At 42.1% G+C, this 24,118-nt stretch overlaps 1 protein-coding gene across 3 annotated transcripts in view; it reads left to right on the top strand.

Annotated features, from left to right (window-relative positions):
* Positions 1 to 24,118, top strand: part of LOC126416410 (sodium-coupled monocarboxylate transporter 1-like) — a 253,907-nt gene that overhangs the window by 229,324 nt on the left and 465 nt on the right. For all 3 annotated transcript variants that reach the window (XM_050084124.1, XM_050084122.1, XM_050084123.1), the window contains exon 14: positions 807 to 1,005. In XM_050084124.1, coding sequence (XP_049940081.1) covers positions 807 to 1,005 — 199 coding nt within the window. The remainder of the gene's footprint in view (positions 1 to 806; positions 1,006 to 24,118) is intronic.

The raw sequence follows: 24,118 nt of genomic DNA, 5'->3' as shown, positions 1-24,118 counted from the left end.
AACCAGCTGATACATATATATATATATATATATATATATATATATATATATATATATATATATATATATAAGTACAATGTAACTTCTGCACAATTTTAGTGCAGTAACGTGTTCATTGTAAATAAGCGAGTGTGTGTGTGTGTGTGTGTGTGTGTGTGTGTGTGTGTGTGTTTGTTTGTGTAAGTACAATCTAACTTCTGCACCATTTTAGTGCAGTAATGTTTTCATTGTAAATAAGTATTATAATAGTTGTATTACAAGTTTATTACATTATAAATAAATAAAAAACTATTTATTTTAAATTCAGTGCATTAGTATTTGTAAAAAGATCCTTTCATATAGTGTTCATTAAAAAATGACGATCATTCCACTTGGGACCTGTGGAATGGTACATTAGCTTATTTGTTTGAGTTGCAAATATTTGTCATGTGTTCTTGTTTTTCTGACATGTTCTACATCCAGGAGGACCACCTCACTACGGATCAATTGGAATGAAAGTAAATTTAATCTAATCTAAAGTAAAATTATACATAATAAGTATATTAAGTACTAAAAATCAAATTTTCGTTGCCTCTGAAAGCTGTTAGATATGCAACTTGTATCTGGAGTGAGGTGACCAAGTGATTGTATCGGCCAATTAGTAATGTCGATTGCTCGCAGTTGGGGGGAAGAGGCAGGGTCCTGACCGTGACACCCCCGACCTCCTCCTGGTTCCGCATCTGACGTTCCCAGCCACCTCACCCCCTCACGCCCTGATCCTGCTGCTTGGCTGCACAGTCACGGAGTCTGGTGCCTCGTGCCCACAGCTGGGTGTGGCCGGTGTTCGCTGTGTCGCACGTGTGGTACACGGCGCTGGGCTGGCTGCTGGCGCTCGCCGTGTCTCTGGCGGTGAGCGCCGCCACCGGGGGCTGGGGCAGCAGCCGCGCCCACTGGCCACAGCCGCGCCTCCTCAGCCCGCTGGTGCGTCGCTGGCTGCCAGCAGGACCACCGCACCGCGACTACAAGGTGAGCGCAGAACGCCCCTCGAACCTCGCCCGTTACTACGTTCCGGAACCTACTAAAGATTTTGTGTGCTGCTAACAAGTAGCAGTGCGGCTTTCCATTCCCTGCATTACCGTGGAGAGCACTTTAAGCCCGGTGCATACTGGAGCCAATGGAAGCAAACACATGCGAAAGAGCTTCCATAGACAATTCGCCAGCTTTCACTGCCATTCACTTCCAACTGTGAACAAGCGTTTACACTGAAAAGAATGGAAGAGAACCGAAAGAACGAGCATAGCCTATGAACGCTGTGTTACTGTCCTTTTGGTGCTAATGAAACGTCTCCATAGAAAAATTTATGAATGACTGTGCTGATTAAACCTCTTACATTATTTGCTTTTCAAGTAGCTGAGCAAAACTGAACGCACTCAGACATTACTCTATTTACTTATTCTGATCAACACTAAACTGACACACAATATTTTTAGCGCAACGCAATCTGACTTTTAATAATCCCTACAAAAGAATGGCTCTGACTAACAATAACCTAAACCTTTCATGAATCACTCACCTAACAAAAATCTTCGTTACTCAAACTACTGCAATACAGCGAGCGCCACTACTGCCAGCTAAATAAACGATTCTAACTACTGAAGGCACTAACTACTGATAGGCACAGTTAGCAAATGAAAGATTTTGATGAAGAACAAACCATGTATTTACCTTAATAGTGTTCAAAAGTCATAATACGTACATAAGTTCATAACATCCAGTCTTACAAATTTACTGTCTCTGATGGACACACGTCCAGATCATCCGCTCTCAAAACTCCGCCATCTCTCTCCCCACATCCACCACTGCTGACGGCTCACCTCCAACTGCGCAACGCTACGCGCTGTTAACATCCAACTGCCCAACACTACAATAGCGAATATTACAACAATGCTAACCAGCCACATACTGCACACAGCACAGCCAGTGATTTTCATACAAAGCGCTACGTGGCGTTACGAATATAAAAATCTAAACAGCCTACTTACACTAATAATCAGCACATATGATACAACAACATTAGGGTATTGACAAATATGTAGTAAACCTCTGTGGAACGGAGAGATACTTAAAAAGCACCGAAATCGTTCATATATACATATGGTAAATTTTTTGTACGAGAGTGAGTCAAATGAAAACCTTAAATTTGCAATAACAAATCGAAATTTCATGCTGTTTCCCTATAAGTTGGTAAGAGTGCTACAAACAGCGTGCAGAATGGCCTGCAGGTGGCAGCATAGTGCAGATGCACACATACCATCGCAGTATCAGTATAAAGATGGCCGCCCCACTTCCGACTTCCACCAGGGAATAACAGCGTTCTGTTATTCAGATTTTGCGTAATGAAGGTGTGAAACCAATTGAAATTCATCGACGAATGAAGGTTCAGTACGGTGATGCATGTTTGTCACAGCAGCAAGTCTACGAATGGAGTAGGAAATTCGCAAATGGTGTGACTTCAGTAGAAGATGCTCCTCGTCCAGGTCAGGCACAACGAGTTGTGACTCCACAGAACATTGCAGCAGTTGAAGCAATAGTGAAGGAAAACCGACGAGTGACACTGAATAACATTGCAGCATGTTTACAGATTAGTCATGGGTCAGCACACCACACTGTGCATGATGTGCTCCAGTTCCACAAAGTGTCTGCAAGATGGGTGTCCCGGCAGCTGACTCCTGAAATGAGAGAGCGACGTGTTGATGCTTGTGAAGAACTTCTTCGGTGCTTTGAACGAGAAGGTGATGGCTTCCTTGCAAGAATCGTTACTGGGGACGAAACCTGGGTTCACTTCCACCAACCGGAAACGAAGAGAGCGAGCAAGGAATGGCGCCATCCCTCATCACCCTCATTCGAACATAAAACATTGGCAAACAATCTAAACAAGAACCCTAAAAAGTTTTGGTCATATGTAAAATCGGTAAGCGGATCTAAATCCCCTATTCAGTCACTCGTTGACCACGATGGCACCGAAACAGAGGACGACCGAAGAAAGGCAGAAATACTGAATTCAGTGTTCCGAAACTGTTTCACTGCGGAAAATCGTAACACGGTCCCTGACTTCAGCCGTCGCACGGACGCCAAAATGGAAAATATTGAAATAAACGATATCGGAATTGAAAAACAACTGCTATCACTTAGTAGCGGAAAAGCATCCGGACCAGACGAGATACCCTTAAGATTCTACAGTGATTATGCTAAAGAACTTGCCCCCTTTCTATCAGCAATTTATCGTAGATCGCTGGAAGAACGTAAAGTACCTAGCGACTGGAAGAAAGCGCAGGTCGTTCCCATTTTCAAGAAGGGTCATAAATCAGATGCGAATAATTATAGGCCTATTTCGCTTACGTCAATCTGTTGTAGAATAATGGAACATGTTTTGTGTTCTCGTATTATGACGTTCTTAGATAATACAAATCTCCTTCATCATAACCAACATGGATTCCGCAAACAGAGATCATGTGAAACTCAGCTCGCCCTATTTGCCCAAGAAATTCACAGTGCCGTAGACATTGGCGAGCAGATTGATGCCGTATTCCTGGACTTCAGGAAGGCATTTGATACGGTTCCGCACTTACGTTTAGTGAAAAAAATACGAGCTTACGGAATATCGGACCAGGTTTGTGATTGGATTCAGGATTTCCTAGAAGAAAGAACACAACATGTCATTCTTAACGGTTCAAAATCTGCAGATGTAGAGGTAATTTCGGGAGTACCGCAGGGAAGCGTGATAGGACCTTTATTGTTTACAATATACATAAATGACTTAGTCGACAACATCGGTAGCTCCGTGAGGCTATTTGCAGATGACACGGTTGTCTACAAGAAAGTAGCAACATCAGAAGACTCGTACGTACTCCAGGAGGACCTGCAGAGGATTAATGCATGGTGCGACAGCTGGCAGCTTTCCCTAAACGTAGATAAATGTAATATAATGCGCATACATAGGGGCAGAAATCCATTCCAGTACGATTATGCCATAGGTGGTAAATCATTGGAAGCGGTAACGACCGTAAAATACTTAGGAGTTACTATCCGGAGCGATCTGAAGTGGAATGATCACATAAAACAAATAGTGGGAAAAGCAGGCGCCAGGTTGAGATTCATAGGAAGAATTCTAAGAAAATGTGACTCATCGACGAAAGAAGTAGCTTACAAAACGCTTGTTCGTCCGATTCTTGAGTATTGCTCATCAGTATGGGACCCTTACCAGGTTGGATTAATAGAAGAGATAGACATGATCCAGCGAAAAGCAGCGCGATTCGTCATGGGGACATTTAGTCAGCGCGAGAGCGTTACGGAGATGCTGAACAAGCTCCAGTGGCGGACACTTCAAGAAAGGCGTTACGCAATACGGAGAGGTTTATTATCGAAATTACGAGAGAGCACATTCCGGGAAGAGATGGGCAACATATTACTACCGCCCACATATATCTCGCGTAATGATCACAACGAAAAGATCCGAGAAATTAGAGCAAATACGGAGACTTACAAGCAGTCGTTCTTCCCACGCACAATTCGTGAATGGAACAGGGAAGGGGGGATCAGATAGTGGTACAATAAGTACCCTCCGCCACACACCGTAAGGTGGCTCGCGGAGTATAGATGTAGATGTAGATGTAGATCACCAAAACCAAAGGAGTTTCGAACAGAACCATCAGCAGGGATGGTTATGCTGACTCTCTTTTGGGGCGAAAAAGGCGTCATTTTGGAGCATTACATGTCTAGAGGGACCACTGTCACCAGTGCATCATACACAAATTTCCTAAAAAATCATCTGCAGCCTGCAAACAAACCAAAGCGACGTGGATTGCTGTGAGCAGGTGTCCTTTTGCAACATGACAATGCAAGGCCCCACACTGCCCGTACAACAGTTGCAACAATCACAGACCTGCATTTTGAGTGTCTTCCTCATCCACCATACTCACCAGACCTTGCCCCAAGTGATTTCTATATGTCTGGACCACTCAAAGACGCACTGGGAGGAAAAAAATGGTTCTGAGCATCATGGGACTTAACTTCTAAGGTCATCAGTCCCCTAGAACTTAGAACTACTTAAACCTAACTAACCTAAGTACATCACACACATCCTTGCCCGAAGCAGGATTCGAACCTGCGACCGTAGCGATCGCGCGGTTCGCGCCGGCCGAAGTGGCCGTGCGGTTAAAGGCGCTGCAGTCTGGAACCGCAAGACCGCTACGGTCGCAGGTTCGAATCCTGCCTCGGGCATGGATGTTTGTGATGTCCTTAGGTTAGTTAGGTTTAACTAGTTCTAAGTTCTAGGGGACTAATGACCTCAGCAGTTGAGTCCCATAGTGCTCAGAGCCATTTGAACCATTTTTCATCGCGCGGTTCCAGACTGTAGTGCCTAGAACCGTTCGGCCACCCGGGCCGGCAATGGGAGGAAAGAAGTTCCGTTCCGATGAAGAGGTACGCCACACGGCGCACGAGTGGTTGAGTGGACTACCAAAAGAATTTTTTTCTAAAGGAATTTATGAACTTTGTAAGCGCTGGAGGACTTGCAATGAGCGTGGGGGAGATTATGTTCAAGAGTGATATAGCTTTGTACCACTTCTGCACAGTAAATAATATTTAAAAAAATATTTAAGGTTTTCATTTGACTCACCATCGTACTTTCTTCGGTACAGACTTTTTGCTGTTACATTTTTATTTAATTTCTGTCTTTTTCTTGTCAGATTTTCAGCTTGGTTCTACAGGTATTTTTCTTTTCGAATGTTATTTGTTTTGTGAAGTGAAAAAGCCTTCTTATGTTTATGCTAGCTGAGTACCCAGTGCTGTCTGGCTATATGTTTATTTCAATCTTCTATTAATCCATCACTTCCTCCCCCTGTCTCTGTCCCTCTCTTCCTCTCTCATCTCTACCCATCTCCTCCTGCCCCCTCTCTAGCCATCTCCTCTTCCCCCTTCTCATTGTACACCACCTACACCCACCTCTCTCTGTCCATCTCCTTCTCCCCCTGTCTGTATCCATCTCTATCTATCCCCCTCTCTGTCTGTCAATCTCCTCCTCCCACTCCTCATTGTCCACTACATTCACCCACCTCTCACTGGTGCGTCCATTCCATGTAGGATGGTTGTGGCTACAGTATGTGCAACATAAAGACTAATTTCACACATATGTTCTCTGCTGTATTGGATGAAGGATCATAAACTGAAATTAAAATGCGTTTGATTTCAGATTTTTCTATGAATGACTTCCAAAACTTTGATACAAACTGATCCATTGTCTGACAGAATGACTCTAGGTTTTTCTACATTTTTTAAGTAATCTTTTTCAATTTCAGCAATAATCTCCATATTTCTAGCTTTTCTGACAGGATGTAATTTTATATATTTCGAGACCACATCTACCAAAGCAAAAATATAACAATAACCGTTTTTACTTTCTGGTAAACTTCCATAAAAATCCACAGCAACTAAATACATAGGTTTCTCCAGTACTATATTTTGCATCTCACCTTGACAAGTTCTGTTACATACCTTCAGTCTCCGACACTTGTCACAAGTAGACAGTTCTTTCCTAACATTTTTAGCCATCTTACAGAAATAAATACTTTCTTGTAGATCTTGTATAAATTTTTGAATAGCGCAGTTTCCATAAGTCTCACGTTTATACTTAGTCAAGTTCCCAGCTACCTCTTCTGCCCAACAGTAACTTCCAGTCATCAGAGTCCCCATCTGTTCTCCTGAAAAGTGTTTATATACTTTGTAATATCTGTCCAATTTTTCATAATGTCTTTTGCCTAAGCAGTTCATTACTAACCTACAGCTTGAACCATTGTTTTGGTTCCTCATAATTTTGTTACACAATTCCCTAATAATTTTGTCATTATGTATAACCTTCATATATCTGATTTTAACTCTTTTTTACTCATTTTGATCAAAATTTTCATTACTCCCATCCAGTGGCATCCTTGACAAAGCAGCTGCAACAACATTTTCTGAACATTTAGAATATTTAATTTCATAATCATACTGTTACAAATACTTTCCTCAACTGGCAAGTCTATTCTGATATAGTGTACATTTCTGTAGGTAGCTTAATGCATTGGGGTCTCAATATACAAATATTTTATGTGCCAACAAATAGGATCTGAATTTAGTAAATGTGCAGTAAACAGCTATAATTATTTTTCTGTAACTGTGTAAGATTTCTAATGTTATAACAGCATTACACTTGTAAAAGGAATTGTGTAATGTATGAGTTCTCATTAATTTTTTTTTCCTGAAATAGTTCTGCTCCCAAACTTTTGTCCCTGCTATCTGTGTGTAAGCAAAATGGTAGGCTGGAAGCTGGTTTGTGTAACAAATTTTCATGATTCAGTTCTTTCTTAATATTTCCAAATGCCTCCTGACATTTTTGGGTTCAAACCCAAGAAATGTTCTTTTTAAGTAAATTGCTTAAACAGGATACATTTAAGCTTTTTCCACTCAAATTTTCGATAAAATCCACAGAAACCATAAAATGGTTTCAATTGTTTTCTGATACATGGTGCTGGGAAATCTGAAGTTGCTTTAGTTATATCTGGATGTTCTGAGTTTCCTTCCTTAGTTATTACATGATCAAAGAATTTTAATTCAGGTTCAGCAAATTCACATTTTTCGAGTTTCAGAGTCATTCTTCCTTGCCTAAGTTTTTCACATACCTGCTTCTATAATTCAAAATAACCTTCCAAACTTTGTCCAGTTACCAAAACGTCATCTACATAAATAATAAGTTTCCCTACCCAATCTGGACCAAGTACAGAATCTAATGCTCTTATAAATTCAGCTACACATTAGTTCAAATCAATAGGTACTACACCGATTGGTAGCGTCTACCATTCTAAAGGAAGCCAGTATTTTTAAGAGATTCAGGATGTAAAGGTACCTGATGAAATCCAGAAGTTAAATCCCAACTAGACATAATCTGAATATTTTTAAATTTATGTGAAAGTTCATCATTGTTTTCAGAGTGATCTGGTCCTCAGTACAATACTGGTTGAGATGCCTAGAAACCAGTACCAATCTGACTCCTTCAACTCCTTTTGAAACAAAGACTAATGGGTTGTTGTATGGGGTAACACTTGTCTCAGTGATGTCTTAAGCAACTCTTTGTCAACTGGAACTCTCTTAGCTATGGGTACACAATATGGCTTTATGAAAAATAACTGGGGTGGTTTTAGTTGTAAAGTACTCTGATATCCTCTCACTCTGCCTGGAATATTACGAAACGCATCGCTATACTCCCATACTTCCACAACAGAGGTTCTAATGCATGTTTCTGGTTATCAGTTAACCCTTTTTCATCTGAAAGCTTAGTGTCTGCGAGTCCTTTAAATTCTCTTTCATCTGTGTCTAATTCTGGCATATCTTTATCTACAAATCCACTGTCTTTTAACAGTTGTATACGATTCATTTTCATAAGATACAGTTGACTTTATAAAATTAGTACACATAAAATCTCCATCAGGTACATTGATAATCAATACAATAATCTGCATTCACACCAGCTATCCTTGACATGTCGAGAATAAGATCCTCACTGAGAACTTGAATTATTAAGCATCCATGTGTGAAAGTTACTTCCTCGACTGTGAAAGTTATTAAACCCTAGCTTTAACCACTTTACTAGGTTTCTCTGTTGCACCTTTAATCTATACTTCAATTAAAGGTACTTATACATGTAACTTAATATGTTTTAATTTTTATTTAAGGATCCAGGCACTGCTGATGTTTGGCTACCTTCCCATGATCCTAACTTTAAGGAATGGACAACATACAATACTTTGATGAGTCTTAACATCTTCATATAACATGTCATCTTCTATCCCTTCAAAACTAAAGCCTCCAAATCACTTACCATTTTGACTAACTTGGCACACTTCCATTAAATTAATACAGACATTATCAGTGTCACTGAGAATTTCATCAATTCGAGTACACATACTTGTTTCATATAGAACAGCACTTATCTTTAAGTTGTCTTATGATAACATATTTAATTGTATGCCACTAGTCAGAAATAAAGTTGAACACAGATTTTTATTCATCTTTCTAAGTCTTTCATCTTTCTCAATAGCATCACTATTTAACCATACATTATATAAGAAAGATTCACTTTCATTCATATTATTAACGAGCCTACTTTCTATGTCATAACTGGTAACCAAATTAGCATGATCATCTATATATGACTCCTTATCATTTATTAAATCAAGAGTTTCATTATCTGTGATATTTCCATTAGTGTCCTTGGGTACCTATACAGCATCATTGATACTACTACACATTTCCTCACCAATAGCTTACCCCAATTCTTCTTTAAAACAAACAAAATACTATTATTCTTCATTACTATACTCACCATCACTTACTTTCAGTTCATTATATTTACTGTCGTCAATATTACCACAAAAATCATCAATATCACAGCGTGTATTACCAACATCATCCCCTACTGCATTACTGTTTAAATACCCAGTTTCACTTAATTTGTTGTCAATTAATGCAGTATTCACTTTTTTCTTACCTCATTCTTCCACTAGGTTCTGAATTCCAAAAGTATCACAAAAATTAGTTACTTCAATATTTGACAAATAACAAGTCACTACCACATGATAGAATTCTGATAAACTAATTTCTTCTGTACCCACTTTCCCGGTTTCTCTGTGGTGACCTACCTTACTCACATATTTAGCCTTACCTGGTTAACATAGTTCTTTCTCAAGAGATATGATGTTAACAAGACACACACATCTTTAAAATAGCTACTGACCACTTCACTAGAGCATTTTTCTTGTGTGTCAGTATTAATGTTATTTATGGTCCATTTGTTATTTGTTATATAAGTCCCTAACTTGCAGCATGGCAGTGGGGCCAATGTTAGTTTTCTGTTTTGTGAATTAATACCCCATCCTGTTTCGTTGCATTGTTGTTATTGTTTCTATTCCAATTTCTGTTCCAACTATTACCATGTTGCTCTCCATAATGAAAATTATTGCCATCTGCTCTATTATGTTCCTTCTGCTGATAATTGTTAACATTGTGGTTATTATGTTCCCTCCTGTTGTGACTATTACTGTGCCAATTTTGAACACTGCCTCTTTCGAAATTTGTGTGCTTGTTATGGTTGCTTTTCCCTGTTTTTTTTTTCAAATTTGCCCACATATTTCAAATATCAGTCTATCATGTTGTTTGGCCCATAGACTAGGTCCCACTGCACCTCAGCTGGTAACTTCCTTTTTAAGGCATCTATTTTGCTGAGTTCATCAAAAGATTTGCTCAAATGAGATAATTTTGTAAGCTGATTTTTGCAAAACTGTTTCATGCTACAATTTCCATCTCTGTAATTTGGTCCATTGAAAAATTCACTTTTTATTCTAGTTTGTTCAGTCTCTGATCAAAACCTAAATATAAATCCTTTTCAAAATATGTGTAGGTTGTACCGTCATTAGTACACTGGATAGTGCAACTTAATGCTTCACTTTTTAGAAATTTCTTAACAAACTTAATTTTCATAATACGAGTCATATTGGACACAAAATTATCTCTGCAATGCTGCAGAATATCTACAAGATGTAAACTACCTTCACCTGAAAAGTTTTTCACTGAAATGTTGCAAAACATGGTACCAACATTGTTGACAAGATTTCTATTAACCACATCACTGGACAATTTTTCAGCTTTTTTGTGCAGAACGAGAACCACTTCCTTCTAGGGTGCTGGTTTTGTTCTTACTTAATATTACATTGTCTGTGACTGTATTCTCTATTCTCTTCAGCTGTTTGACGAAACTACTTTCAATAAGTGCCAGTTTAATATGAACATTAGTTACCAAAGTCAATATTCGACTATTTACATTTTTGTCAACAATACTTATTTCCAAATACAATTTTTCGAAAGGAGTTTTCTTTTTCCATATCTTCAGGCACTTCGTCTTTGATATTCTTAACTTCAGTGTGCATTTAAGCTCTATTTATCTTCTACACATCAGACTCTTCTGGACCATCTAACCTATCAATTTTTTGATTGATATCATTTAGTCGAGCTCCTTTTTAATGACCAATTTCTGTGAATTGGTCCTTACTTTATTGTTTAAATTTTTTGAGCTGACAATTTCGATTTTCTTTTGCAGTTTTGCAAATTGATCCTTATTATCTTTAAGTTGATAAATTTGATCGAACTGGACTTTATTATCTGCATTCATTTTTACTGACAATACCAATATGGTACTTGTGTCAATATTATTATCTTGTTGATTTAATAGTCTACATAATTCACAAAAGTATTTTTCTTGTTTCACTGCTTCATCAATAAAGCTTTCTTGTCCTTTTATGACACTACTTAAGTCTGCCATATCTGTGTTATCCCTCACTGCTGCATATTCCCGTTCAGTAACTGTCATTGTTAATTATTACACAATAAAACACTTGACTAATAAGAGAAAGAAAACAAAAATATATTTCCAGTGCTTAATTTTGTTGTTGGAAGTCGACATTCTTAACTGTTCACCCTACTTTTTATTTTTAATCCGTTTTTCTTCTTGATTGTGATCTCCTTTAGCTATTATTGTTGCTGTTTTACAGCTGTGGTACATACTTGGCTCATTGGTCATATAAATTACATTCTTAATATTTTCACAAAATATACACTTTTAGTCTGCAACAAGAAAAATAGTCAAACACAGTATTCACATTTTACTTTCAGAAAATCCTGGACGAGCCCCATATTCTAACCATCACCTCCCTCTTACAACCCAAAGCTGATTCATTAATTTTGAAGTAAGTTTAAATTTGGGCATCTGGCCATGGTTTCAAAACACATGGTACACAGAAATAGTGACACAATGCAGAGAGAGGTAGCAGTAGTAGAATATAAATAAAGAATTTTCATAATCCACATCCATACAAGAGTCTGGAATGCAACTTCATGTACTGGTCTAGCAGATGCTCGACTTCATTGGTTGAGTTCCTGTTGTCAAGTAAATATATTTTTAGTCATTTAACTTCACAGTACAATTAAGTTCGAGTCACGGTCCGGCACACAGTTTTAATCTGCCAGGAAGATTCAAATGATTGGGTGATTTATTCAAGAGAGAGAGCTCCACAAATTGAGCTAGTTAATGATGTGTTGGTTCACCATTGGCTCTTATGCAAGCAGTTATTCGGATTGGCATTGTTTGATAGAGCTGTTGGATGTCCTCTTGAAGGGCGCCATTAGATCCTCAAAATCCCTTGGTGGTTCGAGGGTCCTTCCCATAATCCTCCAAACGTTCAGAACTATCGAGACATAGGACTGAACAAGAAAGCATTTCGTCCGCAGTTCGTGGTCGTGCGGTAGCGTTCTCGCTTCCCGCGCCCGGGTTCCCGGGTTCGATTCCCGGCGGGGTCAGGGATTTTCTCTGCCTCGTGAGGACTGGGTGTTGTGTGATGTCCTTAGGTTAGTTAGGTTTAAGTAGTTCTAAGTTCTAGGGGGCTGATGACCATAGATGTTAAGTCCCATAGTGCTCAGAGTCATTTGAACCATTTTTTGAAGAAAGCATTTCGCAAGCACAAAGACCAGTAGTAAACACTCTCGCCGTGTGCGGGCGAGCATTATCTTGCTGAAATGTAAATCGACGATAGATTGTATAGGAGGGCAACAAAACAGGGCGTAGAGTACTGATGGCGTACTGCTGTGCTGTGAGGGTGCCGCGGATGACAACCATAGGATCCGGCTATGAAGGAAATGGCGCCCCAGACCAACACTCCTGGTTGTCGAGCCGTATAGTGGGCGACAGTCAGTCTGGTATCCTACCGCTGTCCTGGGGGTCCCCAGACACCTCTTCGGTCTGGAATCTCATTTTTAGTGAACTATTTTCAGAGATGAGTACCACTTCGAGCTTTTTGTACTTGGTTACGGGTCATGTATACTCAAGATCACAATTTTCTGACTATTGTGCTATCCAGTGATGATGCAAAATTTACGAGGACTGTAGGCAAATCACTCATACATATGCAGGTGAGAATTCTTTTGCAACTACGAAAACACATTAAAAATGTTGAGTTTAGCATTAATGTATGGCACCCTGCATAATTGGAGGCTGCTCAATTGGACCTCTCATTTACCAGAAAACACTGACTGGGACATTATACAGTGAATTTTTAATGGAACATTTAAATGTTCTGCTGGAAGACATTCCACTACACTTACGTCAGAACATGTGGCTCATGCACAATGGGGCACTACATCACTTTTCTCTGCAAGCAAAAACAATTTTAAATAATCGTTTCCCAGATAATTGGATGCTACTACCTTCTACGGTCCAGTTCTCATAGCCGTACAAGAATACAGGAAACACCAACGACTCCACCATGTACATCTTCGTTGTTTTCGTTATTGCCCGGCTTTACCAGACATTAGTGAGTTAAACCGTTGTAGATCGACCAAATGCGATTCTTCGTTTTACTTCTTTATCACACTTTCTTGGGTCATTGATCGGAGACCCTAGATATACACAATCATTCACTACCTCCACATCCTTTAAGCATCCTGTAAGTTGAATTTGGCGATTAATAACGATTACTTTGGATTTTTTTCATTTTTATCTCTAGAGCGAAACTTAAACTAATAGTTTCTACTGTGGTGTGGAAACATCTAGGCCTGCTCGCTCTCTTGTTCTCAATGCATTGAACTTTTATTTTTGGGAGCTTTTAAAAGCACATAATATATTCAAGATCTATTGCGAATGTTGCCATCATTCGTCAACATATTCGAGAAGCATCGCAGCAGATACAGCAGACACCTGGAATATGGGAACCAGAAAGACAATCAGTCCATGCTGCGGAGTTCAGATGGCTGTGTTAAACCTATTGGTCGACTTATTGAGCATTTCGTTCAGCCATCAGAAGAAAGTATTTGAAAAGAAAGAAGATCTGTAGAATACACTTGGAAATTTGAAAACAAAATGGCAGAAACGAATCTAAAATGTAACAACAAAAAAGGTTCTGTAACTATGAAAGTAAAAAGAACTTACCATACGCACAGGTGATTTTTTTTTGCGTCTTTTTAAGTCCTCTATCCATTCCCCAGAGGTTTCCCACGTATTAGCTAATACCTTGTATGTTAGAGGCACAATGCAGAAAGGAATATTTCGGGTTGTTTTTAACGAAGTAAGCAAAATAGGATACGAAAGTAGAGTTTATGTGTCTGAATTCGTACGAAATGTGAAATGCATAGAGTTAGTTCACATAACACTGAATTGCAGCTACAGCTGTCTTCTGCACATACGTCGACCGAAGCTTTTCGCTGGCTTCTTATTACAGTTGACAAAGAAATTTAAAATCACTGCTTTTGGTACCAACAACCAACTCAACTTGACAAAAGGCTACTATTTACACTACCGCTTTTAGTAACCGGAGACATTTACGTCAGTGATGATTTCGCACTTCAATAGCTGCTGTCTCAGATATTTAGCGATGTCACTAGTGACATGTGCGAAACACATCAAGCATTTCATTAAAATAAGTCTAAGCAGCGTAATGTCAACAAAATGAAATGTGAAATATGGTACATAGGAGCTCTCACATCGGCTACTTAATAGTTTGCTAGAAGGCAGGGTAAGTCATATTTACCATCAAAACTCTGCTACAACTGTGAGACGTCAACCGTAATTATAGCTACTATGAACTAAAGTAACGACAATCATCAGGTGCGTCCTTTGTTTTCATATTTAATTATTAAAATACATACATATTTTTCCATATTTATTTTCCTTCGAAATTTGTGGTGTGGATCTCTTGGATACCAGAAGCACCTATGTTACATAGGTTGGTCTGAAATAGTGCGAAAAGCTTGTAAGGGTGTTGTAGGGTAGGTTGTGCTAAGAAATAATTGTTAAGAAAAAATTCGATACCGTGCGCGGATTCCGATTTAATCATCATCGACGTTATCCAATCAGGTGGCTTCGGGCTCAAATTCAAGTACTTGCTCGCACTAAAATGTGGTAATGCACAGACATCTGTGGTTCCGTAAGTTCCTATTTGTCCAAAGACTCATCATCAGTTAAAAAGTGCCATTGTCTGTAGTCATAAAATGAAGCTAGGTGCGCAAAAGCTAGAATTATTCGGTTTGAGGAAAGCAAACGAAGAACAAATTTGGTGATACTGTATCTAGCAGGCTGCTCGAATTTGAGTACACAGCGAACTGATTGGCTAACTACAGCGCTAAGTAACTAGGAAACGGCGCAAGTATGAATTTTTTCCTGAAATAGTATTTCCTAGCACAAACTACCGTGCAACACCTCACAAGCTTTCCGGACGGTTTTGACCACCGTTCGTGCACGGTCCAGCCACATTAATGTAACCACCGCCTATCTTCAAAGTCAATGTGCGATAACCGCTCACAGACGGGAGTTGGCGGCACTAGCAGTGGAGAGTATGTAAAAAGAGTCGGGAGTGGGGGAGGGGCGGACACAGGAAACAGTGCATTCGCTTGTCATAATAAGAAAACGGAGCAATTTATCTGCCGTCCGAAAGGACAGGATCATGTCTTTCGGGTCAAGGGTGGAAGCATTTCCTGAACGGCTAAGTTTGTAAAAAAAAATGGTTCAAATGGCTCTGAGCACTATGGGACTTAACAGCTGTGGTCATCAGTCCCCTAGAACTTAGAACTACTTAAACCTAACTAACCTAAGGACATCACACACATCCACGCCCGAGGCAGGATTCGAACCTGCGACCGTAGCAGTCGCGCGGTTCCGGACTGCGCGCCTAGAACCGCGAGACCACCGCGGCCGGCTGGCTAAGTTTGTAAACTGGCCGCGTACCGCCGTGGTAAAAGTATACCGTGCATGGCAAAATGGTGCAATCCAACTGGGACTGAGGCAACTATGGTGTACCAAGGGCCATAGATGAGAGGGGTGGATGATGACTCCAGAGATGTGTACGGGCTATTAGACATATAAGCAGCTGTTGAGCACCTGACTCCACAGATGAATCAACGGGAACCTACAGTGTCTCCTCAACAACAGTTCAGTGTACATTGCTGCGAATGGGCCTTTGCAGCAGGCGCTTGGTTCATAGGACAGATCGCTAATTACGTGTACAGTGTGAAACGTCTGAAAGCAAACAGGTGCGATATGGTCTGGCGATGTTGTCATCAGGAAGGCACAGTGTATTAACGCAAGTATGCATCTCTTCTTGGGGAGCGATCCCATCCCTGCATGCAGCCTGTGTTTCCTCTACAAGATGGCATCTACCAGCAGGACAATGCAACGTGTCACATAGTTCACAGTGTACGTTCTTGGTTCGAAAAGCACCAAGATGACTTTACCGTGCTCCCCTGTCCACCAAACTTACTAAATTTAAGCTCAGTCAAGAATCTGTAGGACTCCCCCATGCGACTGTTCGCGCCATGCATCCTCAACCGAAAAACCTAGCGCAGCTGGGCACGGCCCCACATCGCTCTCGGCACCGTCCATAACCTCGTTGGCTCCCTTCCTGTAAGTTTGGTAGGGGTCCGCGCAGTAAAATGTGGTTACTCAAGCTTTTGACAGATGGCCACATTACAGCTACTGCCAGCCGCTGCAGCCGAGCGGTTCTAGGCGCTTCAGTCCGGAACCGCGCTGTTGATACGGTCGCAGGTTCGAATTCTGCCTCGGGCATGGATGTGTGGGATGCCTTTAGGTTAGTTAGGTTTAAGTAGTACTAAGTTCTAGGGGACTGATGACCTCAGATATTGAGTCCCATAGTGCTTAGAGCCATTTGAACCATTTGAGCTGTGGTAAAATTTGCTGTTTTGAAGAGCTCGCCGCAGTGCGTAGTGTAAAGCACTCGACTTCCGTTTCTGGCGGTGGCGCCGCTGTGGCAATCGCAGCTTTGATGTCTCCCTCTGATGGGAAAGGGGAGGTTGCCTGTTCGCGAGCATTTAAGGGGCGCTATGAGCTCGGCGGTTGGTCAGTCGGAATGAGTCTGGGTCAGTCTGTCAGCCTCGGCGACTCTGGTTAGTTGGTCAGCCAGGTCAGTGTGGGGAAGTTATTGTCTGTCTGTCGTCTGAAGTGTGAGTATGTGTTAGGCCACAAGTCCAGTAATGAACTGTAATTTTACTTTCAAAACCTTTTCTTAAGAATTTACTTTATTTACTAGTGATTCATCAGGAACATTAACACATTTAATTACACTACGTGAGCTTGGAAGCAGTTGCCAATAGTAACTGACGAAACAAATTAGTTTTTTTTAATAAATGGAAATTTTATTCCTAAACGTCTTTTCTTTTTTTTCTTTTGAAACAGATTTAAAACTATAATCAGAAAGCACCCAGTAAATATCAAGTTACAATTTATTCAGAGGCAGAAATATATATATATATATATATATATATATATATATATATATATATATATATATATATAGTATAAGCTTTCGGACTGAAAACCTTGCTGCTCCCTTTTAACACACACATAGTCACGACTGCTCACAACAACCTCTGAAAGACTACACTGGTGCAAATCTGCAAGACACCAGATTACTTTAAACTAAAAAATTTAACAACTCACAAACACATAAACTATGCACCCTGTAAGAGGGATAGAAATGGTACAAAACACTCACATTAAAATTATTTGCCACCGAAAGCGCAACTTGTTTTTAAAAGACTTCTTACGGTGGAAGGGTGGCAACTTTATATACTAAAATGACCATGAAATGCAACCGGCCGGAGTGGCCAAGCGGTTCTAGGTGCTACAGTCCGGAACCGCGCGACCGCTACGGTCGCAAGTTCGAATCCTGCCTTCGGCATGGATGTGTGTGATGTCCGTAGGTTAGTTAGGTTTAAGTAGTTCTAAGTTCTAGGGGACTGATGACCACAGCAGTTAATTCCCATAGTTCTCAGAGCCATTTGAACCATTTGAACCATGAAATGCAGTCTCACATAAAATGTACAAACATGCTCTACATTACACATATACCACCTCGCAAGATGATAGTCAAGATAAAAACATCTTTCAGAAATTCCGTCTTTACACCTTAAGCAATAAATTCGTTAACACCGAAAGTGACAAACATGACAGAGGCAGCTATTAACGTATGGCAGACCGACCGACAGACAGATAGACAGACACTAACTGCCTAACAAAATGCGGACGGGAGACAGACGAGCAAGCTGGGGACGAGAGACTGACCAAGAGAGCAAGTAGGATTTAACAAGGAAATGAAACAACATATCACGAATCACTTAACTTCTAATAAACTGCGATGTCTGGCGAATACCTGCGTAGCACCCCCAAAACGCTCTCCTGAACCGGCCGCTGCCAGCCGCTTCAACGGACGCAGGAAGGTGAGCCGATCTCCCGTCTCACGGCGTCGCATCTCGCAGCGGCCAGACCGATGTCGTGGTTTGACTCCTGTTGCTCTCGTGTCGACCGCGAAGCCACTACCCCTCTCTACACGGCGCGGCCCACTGGACTGGAGTGGCGACCTCACATGCGCCGACGCTCAAGACGGACCAGTCATCTTGTGTCCCAGTGCGCGACCGACCAACCGATCGATCCAACCGCCAATGACCATTGCCTGAACAAACTCGAGCAGACTGGAGGCCTAACACATACTAGCACTCCGGACGACAAACAGACACTGACTGCCTCACACTGACCCGGCTGACCAACTAACCAGAGTCGCAGAGACTGACAGAATGACACAGACTCACTCCGACTGACCAACCGGCGAGTTTTTTTTTTTTCTTTATTGAATTTCGATTCCCTCCAAAGGGGGCGGGCTGGCAGCAGCTTAGTATGCCGCCCTTCAGCCTACAGACTTTGTTTTAAAAGGATGAAGAGAATAAATAACAAAAACAGGCGATAAAATCGGAGACTAAAATAGGAACATGGCGAAAATAAAATCGTGGAACTTAAAACATAGAACAAAGGGATGATGATACGAATAAAATTCATATGAAACAGACAGGTAAAATAATAGACAGACAATTAAAAAACACGGCGACAGTCTGGTTTCTGTTCGCAAAAGACATAAAATACACACCCAGCGACAGCATGGTTTCTGTTCGCAACATGGGAAAAGACGAAACAACACTGAACATCCACTGGAACACTGCACGAAAATATGACATACCACAGCCGAGAGCAGGTAGGAGAGAACTGGACAGATGATGGGAAAATAAAAAAGGGGCCAAGGTGAGGAAAAGCGAAGGGGGGAGAGGGGAAAGGAGCCAATGGAGGATGAGGACCCATAAGAGGGGTGGGGGTGCTGGGCAGATGCGACAGGAAGTGGGGAAGGCAGAGGGTGGGAAAACAAAAGGACTCCAGAGGGGGGAGAAGGGAGGTAGAGAGAGGTTAGGTGGGGAGAAACACAGGGTGGAAGGGGGGAAGAGGGAGCCCATAGAAACGAGGGGGGGTGAGGATCAGAGTTGATAGGAGGGATAAATGGAGGGAGAGCGGGCATCATCCGGGAGGGGGAGTTGATGGAAGCCACCTTGGGAAAGGATATGGAGGGTAGGGGGGACACGGCAGTGAAGGCGTGGCAGGGGAAGGGGACAGGAGAGGAGGGGAGCAATCAGGGGGTGAAGGGGATCAAGACGGCAAAACCGGCGAGCTGATCGCGCCGCTTAAATGCACGCGAACAGGCAACCTTTCACCTTTCCTACCAGAGGGAGACACCAAAGCTGCGATTGCCACAGCGGCGCCACCGCCAGAAACGGAAGGCGAGAGCTTTACACTACATGCTGCAGCGCGCTCTTCAAAACAGCAAATGTTACCACAGCTCACCACTAATGCTACTGGACAGTGTATATTGTACTACCAGCAACGATGAATTCTGGTCACACCATTCCATCGCTCACCCACACCCAACTCATGTGAACAAGACAAGATATTTGACCGGAGAATTCTGTACTGTAGCGCCGAAGCTGTGAAGTCGTGAACTTCCTTTGCTGTTTCGCTAGAAGACTGATCGCGAACGCAATACGAAAGGATACTAGCGAATTCGGATCGACTAAATGCAGTTCGGTCGCACTGGCCTACCGCTTACACCAGAGAGAACTCTCGTTCTTTACTCGTTCGCTTGTGTTCGGAACTGTGTCAAGGTGGCATAACTGTCTCCTCTTACACTGGGGCAGCAGAACGTATAAGGAGCCTTGTTGTATCTTGCCGCATTTGAACGACATATTAATGTTACAATAGTTCCACCAACCTGTTTTCTTCATGCGATGTCGTTGTCGCAGCACAGAAGTATCTGTTTTCATTTCGTTGCTTTTGCTGAGAAGTTTTATGCAACTACATTGAAATTTAGGATATTATCGCATCCACATAATGAAGTCAGTAGTTTATAGGGGAACCATCTATTTTTTATCGTATATTCCGACAAAAGCAAATAGCAAACTTGTTGGACCGAAGGGAGCAACACGCTTTAATTTACATTCTCAGGCAGCAAGGAACAACAATACTTTATAAGTCACTGAATGTATAGTCAAACACAAACAACAGTTAAGTTTAAGCCAGTAATAAGGAATCATTCAAGGTACAAAATTATTCTTGAACTGAGATCAACAGTGGAAATGAAACGGCAAGTGTTTCGACAGGTTTCACAGACTAGTTAACTATCACTAACTGATTAAGTCCAACGGGAAGATTACCACTAAAACTAACGAATAGGAAGTTGTACACAGAGTCCAAATCCCACTTCGGAGAAATTACAGCACTAAGAAGTTAAGATTTATCCGCTTTGAACACTCTGTCGAGAAGTCCTTTCACCAGCGACTACATACGGGTACTGCAGTCGGCGATGGCCATTTGGAACGTTTGATGACCTAAATGGAATTTTAAAGGAGTATTTATGACCATATTCTTTCATGATTTTCTTTTTATTGCTGTTGTTGTTATACTTTTGCAACGTAAATGTGTATCTTGACATTGACCTTGAAATGTGTCTGCTTTTCACCTAGTTTCATTGGCACATTAACGTGACGCTCCCCAGCACTATCCAAAGAACTATGCACGTGTATAAGCATCTTTCGACGCTGCACTTTCTTGCGCAGCTCTAGCAAGTAGCCGGCAGCGTAACATGTCTCACAGGAGGCTTATTGACTGTGCCAGATAATCAGGCGCTTGGCCGCAAGAGTTCATTTTTAGAGCAGTTGGTTGGTTGGTTGGTTTGGGGAAGGAGACCAGACAGCGTGGTCATCGGTCTCATCGGATTATGGAAGGATGGGGAAGGAAGTCGGCCGTGCCCTTTCAGAGGAACCATCCCGGCATTTGCCTGGAGTGATTTAGGGAAATCACGGAAAACCTAAATCAGGATGGCCGGACGCGGGATTGAACCGCCGTCCTCCCGAATGCGAGTCCAGTGTCTAACCACTGCGCCACTAGAGCAGTTGAACACCAACGTCTCGTGACTCGTGTTCTCTTTATTCGTCCTTTGTTCTCGTCGGCCTCGTGGTCTTCGGTTGCCAGTCGTAGTTTGCTCACTTTATTTTGCTACTACAAGCTTTTGCGCATAACAAGGAAACGAATACCAAACGAGACTATTCGTAAAGTAAGGTACGATCGGCCGCGAAATGGAAACCACAGTGAAAATCAAAAATATTTTATTTGGAATAGTTTGTCACACTTTCCAGCTACTTCGCTACAGAGTTGCCAGTCCGATTTAGACATTTGTTTTAGCGCTCAACTTTTCAACACCTTCGTCGTTGGAGGCGGCCGCCTATGCTTTTCGCCACTTCTCTACGAAGGTCTGTGCCAAAATGCCTTCATAGTCAGCGGTTCATGTGAGTAGCACATCAGAGGGTGCAAGTCTGTGCTGTATCGTGGGTGTTCAAACACTTCCCACTGAAAACGCTGCATGGACATGCTTATTGCCTCCGCAGTACGCCGCTGAGAATTGTCATGAAGAAGGAACTGCATGAGATCAGGCACAACCTCGCAGCAGGCGCTCATATTTGGCGCGGCACACTATTGTTCTTGGCATCTTTACGTGCTCACTGTGTGCTCAGAACTGAAAAGAGTGGCGTGACTCAATCGAGAGGTATATTAGACACATCTGTGCAAAGCTTAATCGGAATTTCAATGTCGTTTCCATTTCACAACCATTCAGACCTTATTTTCCGAATAGCCCTTGTTCATACAGCCACCACAGGGCAAACTAAACAGAAACGAATAGCACACAGATACAGCTGGCAATGCTAAGTATAATAAACGCACACAATCAACACACAGTGAAAGTGATGTGTTCAGTTCTGATGTGTTCATTGAAAAGCTGAGTTAGACAAGCCAGTGGTCGGTGGTGAGTGGTGCTCGGCGACGGCTTGACTGCTCGGAGGACAGAGGCAGCTTTGGGTGAAAGTGTTCGGCTAGGTGCTTGGTGGCTGCATAACTACCTCCCTGGCAGAAGGTTACTCGATCAGTTTCCAGATAGCTCGTGATCAGTGTAGGAAATTAGTTCTGTGGTCATGTTGTCTCCAAGGGCGCTTTTGGCGCCATCATGTCGTGCTGAACTTTCTGTAAGCCTACCGATAAATATGTTTATGGTACCGGCGGTGGACGCGACAGTCATCTGACAGCAATTCCATGCATATTTATCGGTGGCTGGCTTGTAGCAAGGCAGTCGTCGCCAATCTTAGCTGTGTTGCGGTACAGCCGAGATCCCAGGGAGAGCTTTGAATACTACCACATCCGTTGCTTTCTCAGGAGCCTGAGGTTCTTGGTCCACGGAGCTGACATCTATCGTTTTGACTGTAAGCCTATTTGCTTGATTGCAAATTGTTCCTACAGAGAAAAATGAACATCAAACACGGAATGTACTGGGAACAACTCACACATACAACAGCGATTAAAAATAACAATACCATTTTTCTGTATCCCAGAAGAAACTTAATTTCCGCTATCATTGCTTGAGATGGAAATTTGAAAGAAAGACGTGTGTACCTAGGAGAATCGTTAACTTTGCGTTCGTTACTCGGTCTTCTTGGTACAGTGTCCAGCCACATTAATATGAACACCTCTCAAACACCTCAATAACCACCTTCTACAGTGCGGACCGCTGTGAGACATGCAGGAAGAGAGTTGGTGAAGTTCTGGAAAGCACCAATAGGGTTGTGGAGCCGTGACCAGCTGCGCTAGGTTTCTTGGTTGACGATCCATGGTGCGAACAATGCAGCCGACAAGGTCTCACAGATTCTCGACTGGATTTAAATCCGGGAAGTCTGATGTCTGGGGGTGTATGGAAACTTCATCCTGGTGCTCTCTGAGCCACCCATGTACATTGTGAGACGTCTGCTAGGTTGCATTGTCCTGTTGGTAGATGCCAACGTGCAGAGGAAAAGCAGATGGCATATAGGGGTGGACATGGCCCTCAAGGATACATGCATACCGGCGTTGATACATTATTCGCTTCGGAATGAGGAGATCACACAGGGAATGTTTTCCAGCTTGAATCCTTCCTACAGTTGCTTTCAGACATTTCATGCCATACATGCTAACGGCCATTGTTTGATGGAGCATAAAACGTGATTCATCTTGAAAGGACACTTGTCGCCACTCAGTGGACATCCAACTGCGGTATTGGCGTGCAAATCCCAGCCTCCGCCACTGGTGAACAACAGTCAGCATGAGAGCAAGAAACGCGGGCCTGCTGCTGAGGCCCACATGCAGCACTGTTCACTGAAAGACTATTGAGGAGACAGTTTAGGTATCCTCTTGGTTCATCTGGACCATCTGTTGCCCAACAGTTGCGTGTCTACTCACAAGTACACTTCTCCACAGCCATCGTTCACCCCTGTCATCTACGTCGCATGTTGCAGCAGATGCCTTGGGGCGAGTTTTGGATAGCACCATTTTGCCCACCACGGTGTACTTTAACCACGGCGGCACGTGAGCAGTTTACTAACTTAGTAGTTCCGGAAATGTTTCCATGCTTGGCCCAAAAGACAATGGTCATGTCCATTTGGACGTCAGATAAATTTATCCGTTTCCGTGTTATGACAACGACTTCGCTGTTTTGCGAATCCCCCCCGACATGCTTTATGTGCCCTCCACTGCTAGTGCTCCCACTTGCTTTGTATAAGTGATTATTGCATGTTGATGTTGAATATGGGTGGCGCT

This window comes from Schistocerca serialis, chromosome 8 (genome assembly GCF_023864345.2).
Source record: "Schistocerca serialis cubense isolate TAMUIC-IGC-003099 chromosome 8, iqSchSeri2.2, whole genome shotgun sequence".
In the NCBI taxonomy this organism is placed as follows: domain Eukaryota; kingdom Metazoa; phylum Arthropoda; class Insecta; order Orthoptera; family Acrididae; genus Schistocerca; species Schistocerca serialis.
The sequence above is the reverse complement of the archived record's forward strand: the minus strand, read 5'-3'. Positions and strand labels throughout refer to the sequence as shown.